The 15,956-nt window shown below is 38.7% G+C and overlaps 1 protein-coding gene across 2 annotated transcripts in view; it reads right to left on the bottom strand.

Moving 5' to 3' along the window:
- Window positions 1-15,956, bottom strand: part of SLC35D2 (solute carrier family 35 member D2) — a 45,147-nt gene that overhangs the window by 18,192 nt on the left and 10,999 nt on the right. For both annotated transcript variants that reach the window (XM_064490103.1, XM_010974855.3), the window contains exons 4-6: window positions 11,526-11,593; window positions 5,718-5,789; window positions 4,829-4,897 (exon numbers count right to left, since the gene is read on the bottom strand). In XM_064490103.1, the coding sequence (XP_064346173.1) occupies window positions 4,829-4,897; window positions 5,718-5,789; window positions 11,526-11,593 (209 nt within the window). The remainder of the gene's footprint in view (window positions 1-4,828; window positions 4,898-5,717; window positions 5,790-11,525; window positions 11,594-15,956) is intronic.

Below are 15,956 nucleotides of genomic sequence, written 5' to 3'. Positions count from 1 at the left end.
GTTTCATCTTTCCCTAATCAAATCCATTTGTGATGCCAGCGACTACCTTTTCTCTGGCATATTGTCCCCATGTGGTTAACTCTTCTGCTTTGAACCCAGACAAAAACAAAATCAGGCCATCAGGAGGCTTCAACTTAATCACGACAGTTTAGAACCAGACGGATGTTAACCATCTTCCTTTAACTGCGAAGCCCTTTCTTTTGCTAATTGATAAATCGGCACAGTAATTGGTGAGCCCTGCTTTTCTAAGGAGAGTGATTTGTTCAACCCACCAGGTGGCTTTTCTTATTGTAATAAACAGGGCCATCCCCTGGGTACAGCCCAGCGGGGACAGCTGGGCAGTGACAGGGCAAGAGGGATCGAATGAGGAACTGACACCTCCATCTGGTCCCTAAACTGACGTTATCCGCCAGCACCTCCACTATCCTGTCCATCAAAACGGCAAGGCAGGGATCCACTCCTTCTCCGCAACTCCTCTAAGGTCCCCTTCTTCCTCTTCTTTGAAGCATCTTCTCTTCAATTTCCATTTTAAATAAATCACACTAGTATAAAAATGTTTGGGGGATATGGCAAAGCGGGGAGAAAGCGAACAACACCAAAGCCTGGGTAATTCATCCACTTGCACTTGACCTTGCAAACAGTGCCACACCCGTGTCATAATTCCTAAGTATATATAATCAAAGAGGTTTCCTCCACCCTCTTTAGGTGAGTGCCTGGGGGGCTGCGAATTAAACTGACACTAGACAGAGTAACAGGAGAAAAAAATACAAATTATATTCAATATTTTACATGCACAGGAGTTCACAGAAAAATGAAACTCAAAGAAGTGGTGAGACTCTGGGGCTTATATATCGTTTTAGCAAAGAAGAGGATTTACACTTCAGGGAACAAACAGATTATGGGAAGGGGACTAGGAAATATATGGGGGAAATTAATGGAAGGGTTATTTTAATAAGGTTTGTTTATGCAGAGTCATCTCAATGCTTTCTGTCTCCAGTGATAAGAATTCCTTCCCTTAAATTACTGATACAGGACAGGGGGACACCTTCACAAAGGGAAATTTATGGTCTATCTTAAGGCAGAAAAGGACAGGGCAGAGAACTCTTCCCATATCTGTTGATTCTCAATTGCCTTCAACTCAAAATAATGTTCATGGCAAAGTGGCGTATTTTGGACTGGCTTATACTCATCCTCTTTAATATCAAAATAGGATGATTTCTAACCAAATAGAAGGAAATAGACAGGCAAAAATTGCAACAAAATCTGAATGTAAATCAAACCAGATTTTGCTTGAGGCTTCCACTGGCATTATTACCTACAGATATATTTGTGAGAATGTAAATTAATTTCACATGATCATAAATCAGAATTCTCTGGCTCAATCACAAAACATAAGGGTCTTCCAAATCTTGCCTGCCCACATTTTTCTCAGTGTTAAGATAAGTCCCTAAAATGGCAAAGAACTGAATGAGGAAAATAGCCAGGCTTCCAGAGGAATGCAAAGGAAATGCTGTTCCCTGAGGGGAATTCCTGGAGTCCTCAGGTCTCGCAATAGATGGAGCCGGGAATTCCCAACATCACACGTTCAGCCCAGTTGTGAAAACACAGAAGTTTGAGAAGAATTTACTTGTGTTATAAATGGGAGCAGATTCAAGGCTCACCCTTGTGATTGTCATTCAGGACTGTTCACAGACATTCGATTTCAACTTTTGCAGCCCACGTGACTTGCTTTGGCAAATAAAATGTAAGAAGTAACACGTCACCTCTGGGGAAAAGCCTGAAGAGCTGGTGCACAACTCCCCACATGACGTCTTCCCTTCTGGATGAGTAAGGAGACCCCCCCTTGAGGTAGGGGATCCATCAGCCTGGGTCCCTGAGGAGCTACAATGAGCAGGGACACCCCCCCACACACACAGCATCAACTGATGTTGGTTTGCGTGTGGAGTCTGAGCAGAATGTACTTGGGATGTGAAACTACCAAGATGTAGGGGCTGTTTGTTACAGCAGCCTAAGCTGGCTCATTGGACTCAGTCCGTTCTCCAGTTACCTGCATTTGGATGATTTAATATAAGTGAAAGCAGAGAAGGGTGTGGTCCCAGCTGGCCTGCAACTGAGAACTGCTTGTCACCCACAGGGATGTCATCCATTCTGTGGGTGCCGAGGACGGGGAAGGTTGAGAATTACCATTCCAAGCTGGCTCTTGGGTAAAAGTTAGATGCTTTGGGAAACACTATTTACCCTTTCAGTTCACGTGTTAAATATGGGCTGAATTCCTACTAACTACCCCTGGAAATGTTCCTCCAGACAGGCAGCACCTGAAGTGTCATTCCCCACCAAAGACCTACAGACATTTTTATAAGCCCTTTTTTGTAAGTCTTCAATTGTCTCCAAGTCAGTGGTTTTCATATTGAGCTCTAAGAAACTCAGAAGAGAGAGGAGGCCCAGGGGAGACCCCCACACTTTTAACAGAGCACCTCCCTTTTTTAGCTACTTTACTCATGCAGTTTCATTTGAACAAAAATCTTCATGACCAAAACAGGGTCTAAGGGCAGCTATATAATGTCTTGTCCATACTGGCGCCATACTGTTAGGTAGTTAGATAAGTGGGGGCACCGAACAGAAAGGTGGAGGAGAGGGAGGAGGGTCCAGAAGATGGCATGATGCCCACCTCCAGCATAAAGGGGCTTTACCTCCTCTAAGTGACTGCCAGCAAGAAAGGGGTTAGAACCCAACAGTTGCAACTGCGCGGTGGCGAGAAGGACCGAACCAGACATGACCAGTACTCACTGTAATATAATTAGCACTGCAGTTAGGTACCCACATGGGTTCTTCGGTGTGCACCATGGGTAAGGACATGTGCAAAGAGGACTAACATGACCAGGCATTCCGGGCACAAGAGCTGTCAATCAATCAAAAGACCTCCTCGAAACGGGGGTATAAAAGAAAGGCACAGAGACCACCGCTCTTCCTCCCTTGGGTCAGCCCACCGCCCATTCTTGGAGCTGTACTTGCCCTTTGTTAAATAAATCCTTTAAAATTTTTCTCTGCACAACGCTCCATCTCCCATCTGAATTCTTATCTTTTGGGTATGACAAGAACTGGGTTCTTTTCCCTTCCCCTCTGAGGGTAACAATACTAGAGGCATAAAACAGTGCTGAAACCAAAGAGGCCAGCTTTTAAGGGGGCTGAGCTCAGGCACAGCCAGAACTGGAGAAGAGGAAGTTACAGGCGAAAACACAAATAATAAACCCTTGTCTAGGCAAGGGACGAAACGCGGTTACTACAATAATAAACATCGTTATTACTGCTAGTATCTGTCACCATCTGGCATGCTATATTTTTAAATCAATTTCTTTTGCTTATTATCTGTCTCCACCAAGTAGAATGCATGAAGGCAAGGATTCCTGTTGGTTTTGTTTAACTGCTGGATCCCTCAGCACCAGAATGATGCCTGGCATGCAGTAAATGCTCAAGGTGTTTTTGCTGAACTTGGCCACGAACCCCTGTAAACCCTAGTTTACTACTGATTCGTTTAATTCTCACAATGACCCTATTACGTGGATGAAATTCCAACCTGCACTTCACCGTTGAAATAACTGGGGCGCAGGGAGGTTAAATAGCTTGTCCTTGGTTACACGGCTAGTAAGTGAGGAGATCAGAGTAACCGGACACCCTGGCTCTGTAGCCCACACCCTTATTTAACTTGTAATTAATGATCCAGAATTCGTTTCTAAATGAGTTTCTGAAACGAGTTTAACTGAACCTCCTCCAATCTTTTCTTTCTTCCCTTCATTCACGTAGGGTTTTCTTTCCTATTACAGTCATCCCTCAGTATCCGCAGGGGACCAGTTCCAGGACCTCACACCGCCCACCTCCCCGACACCTTCCACGTGCAGATACCCAGATCTGCAAATGCTCATAAACAAAACGGTGTAGTATTGGGTATAATTTACGTGCATCCTCCCAAGTACCTTAAATCATCTCTGGATTACTTATAATATCTGATTCAAGGTAAACGCTATGTAAATAGTTGCCAGCTCACGGCAAATCCCAGTTTTGCTTTTTGGAATTTTCTAGATTGTTTAAAAAAATATTTGGGATCCACAGTTGGTTGACTCCGCAGATGAGGAAGCCTCAGATACAGAGGGCCTCATTTATACTTTATATATGAAGAAACTGAAGCACAGAGAGGCTAAGAAACAGCTGACGGAGGCAGGGACAAGTTTCGAACCCAAGAAATGTAACTGCTCACAAGCTTTAACCACCATGGTCTGAAAGGAGCCTGAGTGCTTGTCTTCAAATGCGAACCTGGAGTCAGATTACAGGTCAGGCATATTCATGAATATGTAGCAGTTACGCACTGGTACTGGCTCATGTCCCAAACACATAAATACATTTCATGAGAGTCTTCCATCCTTGGAAATACTAACTGTTAAGGCGTCACAGGATGATAAAACAAATCGGCATACAAATCTGTTATTCTTAGTCAAATGTCTAAGAACTTTTCAAACTCTTTGCAAATTTTTTACATTGAAGACAAACATTCAGTAATAAAAGTACATAGTTCACTCCTTTTTATGAAGAAAAACTGTACTAATCAATATCTTGTAATGCTCTCTCTCTCTGTATTCTCAGAAATGTTCTGGCCAACCTGGAACCCAGTTTGACTTTCACAGGAACACACGGGGATTCCACGAACATCCACAGATTTGTCTCTTGGCTGCTCAATTCAACGGCAGCCAGATGGAAAACGAAAAATGAGGATGGGGCTGGGCCCAGTGTCAAAGACACAAAGAAGTCATTGAGCAGAAACAGTCCAAAGTCTTACCCAGCTGCTATGAAAGCACCAAGAATGATGGCAAAGACACTGATGATAACGTTCAAAGAATACTGTTTCCTGTAATAAAAAAATAATGGATGGACAGATAGGTAGATAAACAGATAAGGAAAGGAGGAAGGGGAGGAGAGAAAAAATACGGGTTATATTTTTACATAAACTGAACATAGACATTGTTAACAGTTTTATAGCTGAAAAATCTAATGGACAATGTGCTTTATGTAAAGAGAACACTTAAAGTAGCTGTAAGTGGATTAGTAAATCAGAGCAAAGTTCCTTTAATTCTTAAGTAGTTGTCTTAATTGAATTATAAACATATTTCTCTGTTCTCACCAGAGATGCTGGTAGGTCCAGTTGGTATGTATTTTTATCAAGCATCCAAAGATTAAGATAAAATTTAATAATAGCACAACTTAAAACATTGGGTTTCCATCCAAATTTCATCGCTAAATAATCTTCACGGCAAAATCAGGAATCACCTTTTTGGATGTCAGCTTGAGTATCTTTATGAGAACATTATATATCAACATTATAAAAATTAACTCATTCCAATGTTACTATAAAATTACTGCCTCATAATGAATTTCCCAGATTTTCTGTACTTTGGGGTGTTTTTTTTTTTAATAATTTTCTACCACACACATTTGTCTAATATAAAATTACAAAATTTAAAAACTACTCATTACATTCTTAGGGAATCATGGAAACAGGAAATTGTGTTTAAGTGAGTAAACCATTTGTCTTTAAGTTATTCAATTCAATTCAGCAATTCAATGCAACTATTTGGAAAGATGACTAGATGTTGAGAATTTGCTATGTAAAAATAACATGTGGGTGGAGGGAGAGGACACGAGAGAAATAGAGGAAAAGTGAAAATCACCCGAGTATGATGGTTTCCAGGAGCAGAGTGAGTGGAATGGTAAATTTCCTGAGCACAGTGAACATCGGCAGGCTGTCAGGAAAAGATTCAAGCATCACAATATCAGACACCAAGTATTTGTTTTTAATGTTTTACATTTTTAATTAAGTCCACTCATTTTCCAAATTAAATATAAAGAATTAACCTTAACTCTCACATATGCCACTAATAAGTCACATTAAATAACAAAAAAAATGGAGATTTAATAATTTCATGCTACTTTTACTAATTAGCAATTCAAAACATCCTACTATTCAACTATTACAAGGATTGCGCTGAAACTACAAAGATTGTGCTAAAAGATCACATGCAATGTGACAAATCAAGTTGGGACTGTGAATCAACAGTCATTAATGGTCTGAACCTTGCACCTAATAATGTCTTGATGGGAAACTGATCCAAAGGAAAGGGAAAAACCATTTGCACAAATATGTTCGTTTCAGTAATGTCTGGGGAAAACATGAGAAACAACCCAAATATCAGATAACAAGGCAATGATTAAATAAATTATGATAAATCCATCTGAGGGAACATTATACATTAACTCCAGAATATAAAACTTTCCCACTCTTGGAAAATGAATATTAAATAAATCAAGGAGGATGCAAAACTATACAGAGTCCACAACTGTAATAAGACACATTCTGTATGCACAAAAAGACTGAAAGTGAATATTTAAAATACTGTTAGAGGATAAAGTTATGGGTGATTCTTCCCCCAAAACTATATAATGAGGCTACACTGGCTGTGTTTTAAAAATACTATGAACCTTTCACCCGCTCTCAAAACCCAGAGATTCCAGGACACAGCTCAGTGCACAGCCACAGACTCCCAGGGCTGGAAGCACCTCCATCTGCTTCCAGTGTGACCCTGAGAAGATGGTGACCTGGGGAAGAAAAGTCAGAACCATGGTGGTGGGGAGGCAGCTCTTCCTGACCAGACCTGAGGAGGGGTTTCACACTACAACCAGAGAACAGGTGCAGAAAGAATTCTCAGGAACTTCATATCCACACTTAAAGATGTCTTATGAGACTAGTTGGGACCGTCTTTTTCAAAGCCAGCCCCCAGAAAAGTTGAATTATATTTCAATGGAATTCAGAAAGTATTTTTAGGTGATGCCTTTTAAAAGCAGATAAGGATACTTAATGGTGAAAAGCGGAATGTTCTCCCCTTAAGATTAGGAATAAGACCAGGACGTTCACTCTCACCACTATGTCTGCTCACCTTTGTACACGAGGTTCTAGAAGGGCAATTGAGTCCAAAAAAAGAAAAAAGAAAAAAAAAGCATGCAGCTTGGAAAAAAGAACAGAAATAAAGTTCTCTACTTTCAGCTGATATATATATCTCCTAAGGAATCCACTAAAAAGTTATTAGAACTAATGAATTAGGTAAGTGTGCAGAAAACAAAGTGAATATACAAAAATCAATTATACTGCTATGCACTAGCAATGAGAAATCCAATAAGGAAATGAACAATTCCATTTATGATAGCATCAAAAAGAACACAATTCTTAGGACTAACTTAACAAAAGCAGTGTAAGAATTATACACTACAAACTACAAAATATCATTAAAAGATGAAAGAAAGTTAAATGGGAAAACACTCCATGTTTATGGATCAGAGGCTTCAAGCTGTTAAAATGGATACACTTCCCAAAGAAATCTATGGCTTCAACACAATCCCTGTCAAAATGTCAGCTGTCTTGTCCCCCCCCCCAGAAATTGACAAAACTGATTCTAAAATCAACGTGGAAATGTAAGAAAACCAGAAAGCCAGAACAATCTTGAAAAAGAAGAACAAAGTTGGAGGAACTTACAACAATTTCAAAACTTACAACAAAGCTACAATTACCAGTATTATCTAGTACAGGTTAAGAGTAAACATTTAATCAATGGAGTAAGATTGAGAATCAAGAAATAAATTTTTACAATTATGGTCAATTAATTTTGAACAACAGTGCCAAGACAACAATAATGGGGAAAGAACAGTCTTTTCAATAAATACTGAAATGACTAAACATTCACATGCAAAAGAGTGAATCTGGATCCCTACCTCACACTATATACAAAAAAAAAATTATCTCCAAATATGTCAAAGACCTAAACGCAGGAGCTAAAACTGTAAGACTCTTAGAAGAAAGAATTGGATTAAATCTTCATGATCTTGAGTTAGGCAAAGTTTTCTTAGATGCAGTGACAAAAGCACAAGCAACAAAAGAAAAATTGATACATCAGACTTCATCAAAATGTAAGATTTTTATAGATGGATAAACAAAATGTGATAGATGCGTACAACAGAATATTATTCAGCCTTAGTAAGGACTGAAATTCTCATACATGCTACAACATGGATGAAACTGAAAAACACTATGCTAACCAAAACAAACCAAAGAGGACAAATGTCGCACGATTCTATTTGTATGAAATACTAGATTAGGCAAATTCATAGAGATAGTAAGTAAAATAGAGCTTACCAGGGCTGGGGGGCAGGGGGGAAGGGACATTATTGTTTAGTGGGCACAGAATTTCTGTTTGGGATCATGAAAAATTTCTGATAATGGATAGTGGTGATGGTTGCTCAAGATTGTAAATAAACTTAATGCCACTAAACTGTACAGTTAAAAATGGTTTAAATGGTGAGTTTTAAGTTATATATATTTTGCTATGATTTTAAAATACTTTCAATGGTTGAAATTGTAACTTTTAGGTTATATATATTTTATCTCAATTATTGATTAAAGTTTTAAAAACTTAAACTTCTGTGCTTCAAAGTACACCACTGAGAGTAAAAAGACAATCCACAGAATAAGAGAAAATTTTACAGTCATATGTATAATAAGGGACCTGTAGCTAGAAATATATATAAAGACTTAAAACTCAATAATTAAAAAGATAAAGAACCCTATTAAAAACAGACAAAGGATCGGAATAGACACTCCTCCACAGAAGCGGGATAAATGGCCAACAAGCACATGAAAAGAAGCCCTTTAGTCATCAAGGAAATGCAAATCAAAACCACACTGAGATACCACTTCACAACCACCAGAATAGCTATAATCAAAAAGGCAGACAATAAAAATTTGGCAAGAATGTAGAGAAACTGTAACCCTCATGCATTGCTGGTGGGACTGTAAAATGGCGCAGACACTTTGGAGAACAGTCTGGCAGTACCTCAAAATGGTAAAGATAGAATGGCCATAAGACCCCAGCAATCCTTCTCCTAGGTATGGACCCAGTCAGTAGAAATCTCAGTCTTCCACTTTATCAGGCCAAATCCAGGAATTCATCTCTGCCTCTCATACTCTACATTTTATTCATCAGGATACTGCGTAAGCCCTTCCTTCCAGATATATCCAGTACCCAGACTGTGCCCTCAGCCTCACACTGTAAATAACCAGGGGATTCTTGGAGAAATGGCAGGAAGAGTCCAAGATAAACCTAGGACATCATGTGCCAGAAAGCAAGGAAGTAATCAAAGACTACTCAGGCCCTAGAACATAGCACCCAACTCAAAGGGGCTCCCACTGGCCAGAGACAATTTGAACATCAAGAGGATTATTTATATAATGAGTTAAAGCATCAAGTAAATGAAAGAAATAGATCAGTGGAACAGAATAGAGAGCCCAGAAATAAACCCACACAAATATAGTCAACAGACCTTTGACAAAGGAGCAAATGTAATTCAATGGAGAAAAACTAGTCTTTTTAACACATGGTCCTCAGACAGCTTGACATCTACATGCAAAAACTGAATCTAGACACAGGCCTTACACCTTTCACAAAAATTAACTTCAAAATGGATCATACACCTAAGCGTAAAAGGTAAACTATAAAACCCTGGAAGATAATGTAGGAGAAATTCCAGATGACCTTGGGTTTGGCAATAAGTTTTTAGATGCAACACCGAAAGCACAATCGTGAAAGTAAACAATGTTAGTGGCACTTCATTACAATGTAAACTTCTGCTCTGTTAAAAGAATGAAAAGACTAGCCATAGACAGAGGAAGTATTTGCAAATGTGTATCTCATAAAGGACTTGTTTCAAATACATGAAAAATGCAGGCGTTCATCATGAAGTATAAAAAACAAAACAAACAACTCACCAATAAAGGTGACAGGACACTAATTTGTTACTCTGAACATTTATAAATAAAGCTTTTATCCTGCTTTTCCTGTGTGAAATGGTGAATGAAAGTCTGTATGTACTGAAGAAGTTTAGACAATAAATACAGAAGGGATGATACAGTTAGAAAATCATCATTTTTCAATTTGTAATGAAGTAATGGATCTAGACAATGATCGTAATAGATGCTAAAACCATTAGGTGAAAGATTGATGGGGAACGTTCTAAAGAAGAGGCCAGACAGACCCCTTCAATCATTATAAGTGGAACTGATCACTTACATATCACTAAAAGAGGGATAAAACATTATGTGCCCCATGAGGTGATGCAGTAGAAAGAATCCAGCATCACCAATAAATTGATCTTGCCCGAGAAACTGAATCTGAATCTGATCGTCTCTAGAATCAACTATCGGTTTATGAAAAATATGAGGGATAGAGGAACACGCTACATGACAGCGCATATAAGCAATCTTCCTTCCTTCCTCCTCAGTCTCATTTGCTGCTTCCCCCACAGAGAGCCCCCACGGCACCCAAGAAGCCCTCATCTTGCCTGTTCTGCTCTGCATGTAGAACACTGCTAAGAAAGATGCTTCTAAGATTTCTAAACAGAAGGCCCCACCTGCAAGGGGGAGACCCCCAGTGCAACAGCTGGGCAGCTTCCAGAGTTAACTGAAGCCATCCCCCACCAGTGCAGGTGAACTCAGAGACAGGCCAAGAGGATCCGTGGCAACATAGCAAGAGAATCTACCACACGATGCTTTAATACAAATTTGAGATAATTAAGGAAAATGGATTGTCCTAATCCTAGCAGGAAGCCACAAAGCAACTAAAACGTATAACTAAAACTAGCACTGCACATTTCGTTTCACAACCACCACAATCTGTCTTTCCAAACAAGGGTGATCGGCGAAAGGCCTAATTTCACATTTGTCAGTGTCACGTGTCCTTTCTCCTTCTGGTCTACCTCTCGCCTGCCTCTTCTCTACTCTCCTGTGCAAACAGGTTTTCCTCCACTTCCATCACCCTTTGCACAAACTTCATTTTCTCATTATTCACATCCTCATCATACGGTTGATGATTCTAACATGTGTTCATTAGGCTACATATTTCACATCATGTTTTCCAATTTATAGGATGGTTTGGTCTTTGTACATTTCCATTTTCATTTTACAGTGACTTTTAACAAAAGCTGTCCAAGGACCATAGAATAAATGCAAATGCCAATTTCAGAAGTATACAGCACACACTTGAAAAAAATGTCTGTTTGTTTTTCCCTGTACCAAACGTGACCTACAACAAATCTGACAGCATATTCCTGCTTTTATAAGACTGTGATGAAACCAAAAGTTATACAGAACCACATTCATATAAATGAACCTTTCTGGATAAACTATACCTTCTCTATCTTGATCTCTACAAATCTCATATTCTATTTTCAGGCTTAACATAAAGTAAAAAATCAGCTTTTTAAGACTTCTAAAGCATTATCAGATTAAATTCAAAGCTCCACCTTATTTTCTTAAATTATGAAGTATTATTGTCTTCTGTATTGCCCAAGCAATCCAGAAAAATCAAACTTGATCTTTGTGACACTAAAAGCAAACAAGTGAAGAATGTCTGATCAACCATCACCCTGCACTTTACCTTAATTTACTTGTGCTTGATAATCCACTTATGTGGTTTCCAACATAGAGGAGAGGCAGAGGAAACAGCTTCAATTAAAAAAAAGAAAGAATATTTGGTTAGGATTCCAATAACGTATTTCCCTTCATACATAAAACCAGTGACATTCACTCCACATCAGTAAATAAATCATTCTGAGCTCCTTTCATTGCAATGACTGTGAATTTTCCATAATCTAGAACATATCACGAGTTTTACCATATGATCAAAAAATAGATAGGCAGTGATAATCCATAATCATGGTGGTGAGGGCAGGGGGGAGCTGGACAGAAACTGAAACTTCGACCTTGCCCAAATTAGTAGACTATTTCCCTAAAAGAATGCTCTGAACAAACCCTTCTCTTAGGTGGCGACCCCTAGCTAGCTGATGAGTTTAGGCGTGACTTTCAGAAGGCCTGTGAAAAGGTGTGCAAATTTCTGTTATTTGCTCATATATGCGCTGCTCCTGACAAAGGCAAAGGTTCATATCTCTCACTGAAATGTCACACAGTTGGTGACACTTTCACAAAGTTGTGTATACCAGCCACACTACTTTGGAGTTAAGCCTAGAATAATTAAATATCTCCCAAGGTCAAACAACGTACCCTGTACTTGAACTAGGTTTACAGAGCTCTGAGCTCCTGAATGGTTTTCTGATTGTTTACAGAAATAGTGTTCAGAACGTACTGAAGAAAGACCTAGTCTTCGGTAAGTGAAAAAATACACATATCCCTTCATAAGGTCATACTTTTTAAGAACTTTTTAACTGATACAATACTCCATAGTTATCAAGGTGAATCCAACATTTCTTTTTCCACTAAAAAGACATTAAGCATGCAACTCAGATACAATATCCCTTGACAGATTTTTAAATACTATGTGCCATTTACCAAAAAAAGCTATAGAATTTTATTACGAAATTTGCTTAAGAAAGGTAAGCAAGATAATAGATCCAGGACCCTCCCCTTTATTCATCAACATTCTGGTTAACAACCTACAACTAACTCAGCAATGACACGGCTGGTGATATTACAACCTTAAAGGGTCTTAGGCACTGAAAGAATCAGCTCCCATTTCCATATCTAATTCAAAATAAAAACAATACTGACTTCTACTTTCTGGCAACTATGTGCTAAGTTATTTGTGCCAATTCCCCCACTGAAAGCAATTAAAAATGCTAGATGAAATAACTTCAAACCTTCCTAAATACATGAAAGCGTAGAGAAGGTGGTGGGGAATTCATAGGCCAAAACTAAAGGGAGAACAGAAACCCAGAGAGAAGCAATGGAAGCCAGAGGACAGCAGAATTGCATCTTTGAAGTTCTGCCAAAATAAAATAATAACCCCCAACAAGAATATCTTCAAAAACAAAGGAAAAATTTTTATCTTTTTTCAGACAAATGAAAACTAAGGGAATTTAAGCAGACCATTAGAAAGTCAATGCTAACGAAGGTACTGCTATCCAGGAGGAAAGCAGAAAGTGTGAGATCCAAGAAGGAAAGGAAAACAGAGGAAGCAGTAAATATGTATGGACATTTAAATATAAATGGTAAATATAAATGGACATTTCTTTTTTTAAAGAAAAGAAAAATGTTTTATGAGATCTAAACAGAGTTTTAAAGTACTTAGTAGCAAGAGCATATTTAAGTTGGGTGGAGAGGTAGAGGGAGTGAAGTGGTAAAGTGGAGTCTCTGCATTGTTGAAAGGGAGGATACATTTATTAATTCAGCTTTACAATTTGCTAAGTTAGATATGCCTGTTGTGAATTCCAGGGCAACACTGAAAGAATTAAAACAGAAGAGGTCCATCTCGTATAATTAAACACTTTAATTCACCAGAAAGATTAAGCTAATTTAAAATTTTATGCACCTAATAATAAGCTTCAAAATACATACAACAAAAACAAAACAAAAAACAGACAGAAATACCAAGAGAAATTGACAAATCCATCATCAGAGATAATGGCTGTAACAATATCTCCCTTCTCACATACTCTTAAAATGTGACTTTGACAATCCCTTCCATCCAGAGGTAGGGTCTATGCCCCTTCCTCTTAAAATTGGATGGGACTGTTTTGACTAATAGGGTACAGTTGAAATGATGATATGTGACCTCTGAGGCTAAGTCAAAGCAATGCAATTTTGACCTTGCTTTCTGGAACCCTCATCCTTGAAGACTTAAGCCATCATGCAACCATTCTGACTCCCCAGAGCCTGCCATTTTGTAAGCAAGGCCAAACTAGCCTACATCGTTGATCACATGGAGAGGCCAGAAATTACTGGAAGAGAGAGATGTGTGACTAGTCCCCAGATGCACTAACCACCCCCAACTCACCATTTTTTCAGCCCTGCCATTGTTCATCTACAACAAAATTCTGAAAAACAATACATCTTTTATCTACAAAACGATCTTTATAACCTCAGACTAGGGAAGGATTTCCTAAATAAGAAATATAGTCATTAATTATTAAGGAAAAGGAGGGGAAGGGTATAGCTTAAGTGGTAGAGTGCATGCTTAGCATGCACAAGGTCCTGGGTTCAATCCCCAGTACCTCCTCTAAAAATAAACCTAATTACCTCCCCCCCTCCAAGAATAAAAGTAAATAAAATTTTAAAAAAATTATTAAGGAAAAGACTGATAAAATTTATTTTAAAATTAAGATTCCTTTTCATGATAAAGGATACATGATAAATACAAAAGAAAGAAAATAAAAACATATCAAATCAGTAAGAAAAAGACATCAACCCAATAGAAAAATGGGCAAAAGCCTTGAACAAGTACTTCATAAAAGAGGATATCTGAATGAACATTAAAAAATGAGGGGGAGGATACAGCTCAAGTGGTAGAGCGCATGCTTAGCAGGCATGAGGTCCTGGGTTCAATCCCCAGCACCTCCATTAAGTAAACAAATGAACAGATAAACCTAATTACCTGTCCTTCCCACCATAAAGTAAAAGTATTCTACAGCAGACTGAATTGTGTCCGCTCAAAGTTCCTATCTTCAAACCCTAACCCCCAGGGGGCTGCATGTGGAGATAGGGCCGTTTAGGAGGTAGTTAAGGTTAAATGAGGTAATAAGGGTGGGGTTCTAATCCAACAGGACCTGTGTCCTTATAGGAAAAGAAAGAGGCACCAGGAGTGCACAGGTATAAAGGCCACGTGAGGTCACAAGGAGAAGGCGGCCATCTACGTAGCAAGGAGGGAATTCTCATCAGAACCCAACCCTCTCAGCCAGCACCTTGATCTTGCACTTCATGCCTCCAGAAGTGGGAGAAAATAAATTTCTGTTAAGCCGCCTAGCTTGTGGCATTTTGTTACGGGAGCCTTCCTTGGCTGACAAATACACGTGCACTGAGATCCAACTGTAAGTATGTTCAGAACAGTACTTTTAATTTTTCTAGGAACAACCCAAGTTATCATAAACAGTAAAAACAGGTAAGTAAATTGTAACATATTTATACAATAAAAATAAAAGAACACATGGATGAATCTGACCATCATAATATTAACTAAAAGAAGCAAGATACAAAAGAATATATAGAATTTAACTCCTTTTATATAACTTTCAAAAATAGGCAACTAACTACAAAATTCAGGGATACATACAGATTTAGAAAACCTACAAAGAAAGCAAGACAATTTTTATTACCAAAGTCAAAATAGTGGGTAAAGAGGATTTTGTGATCTAATCTCATGACCTAGGCAGTGAGTATAAGCTATACATTCATGTATGATGCTTTCCCCCTATGTCTAGATCATATTTTATAATTTTCAAATGTTTAAAGGGTTTAAAAATGATAATACATCACAAACTAAGTGTAGGCAAGCCCAACAATATTCTGGTTTCTTATGATGCTTGGTTTAATAATATCTTTCCTATACTTGAAGATTTTATTTTTCTCTTTTTGTGAATGTCGCTGGTTACGGATGTCGTAAGCATGTGCTTAGTCAGTCTGATGACTAACCCAGTGCTAGATGCCAGCATTTTTCCAGGCCTTAGAGATATGGCAATGAACAAGCCATGTGAGGTCCTCACCCTCAAGGAACCGACAGTCTGATTTAATCCCCTTAAATCCAAAAATTACCATGACCCACTCAATACTCCCCGTTGTGTGGGATTGCTCTAAGAATTAAGTGCCTGATACCCAGTAACTGTTCAATAAAAGTTGGTTCTGTTCCACATTCCCAGGAAGGAATGGCAGGTCTCATGCTTCTGATTCCACCATGGGAAAAAGCTACATCCATCAAATTATATTTATTCTTCATTCCACTCACAGCCTCTATCAATCCGAGCTAAAAACGAAAGCTTAAAACAGGGGTCATCAAACAGGGAGAGCCCAAGAGATAAATCTGGCCCAAGTTTTATGTATCTAAATAGTGTCATTAGGGCACAACTACAATGGTTCATTTACA

The sequence above is a fragment of the Camelus dromedarius genome, chromosome 10 (assembly GCF_036321535.1).
Source record: "Camelus dromedarius isolate mCamDro1 chromosome 10, mCamDro1.pat, whole genome shotgun sequence".
Lineage (NCBI taxonomy): Eukaryota > Metazoa > Chordata > Mammalia > Artiodactyla > Camelidae > Camelus > Camelus dromedarius.
This window is presented reverse-complemented; position numbering and strand designations above follow the sequence as displayed.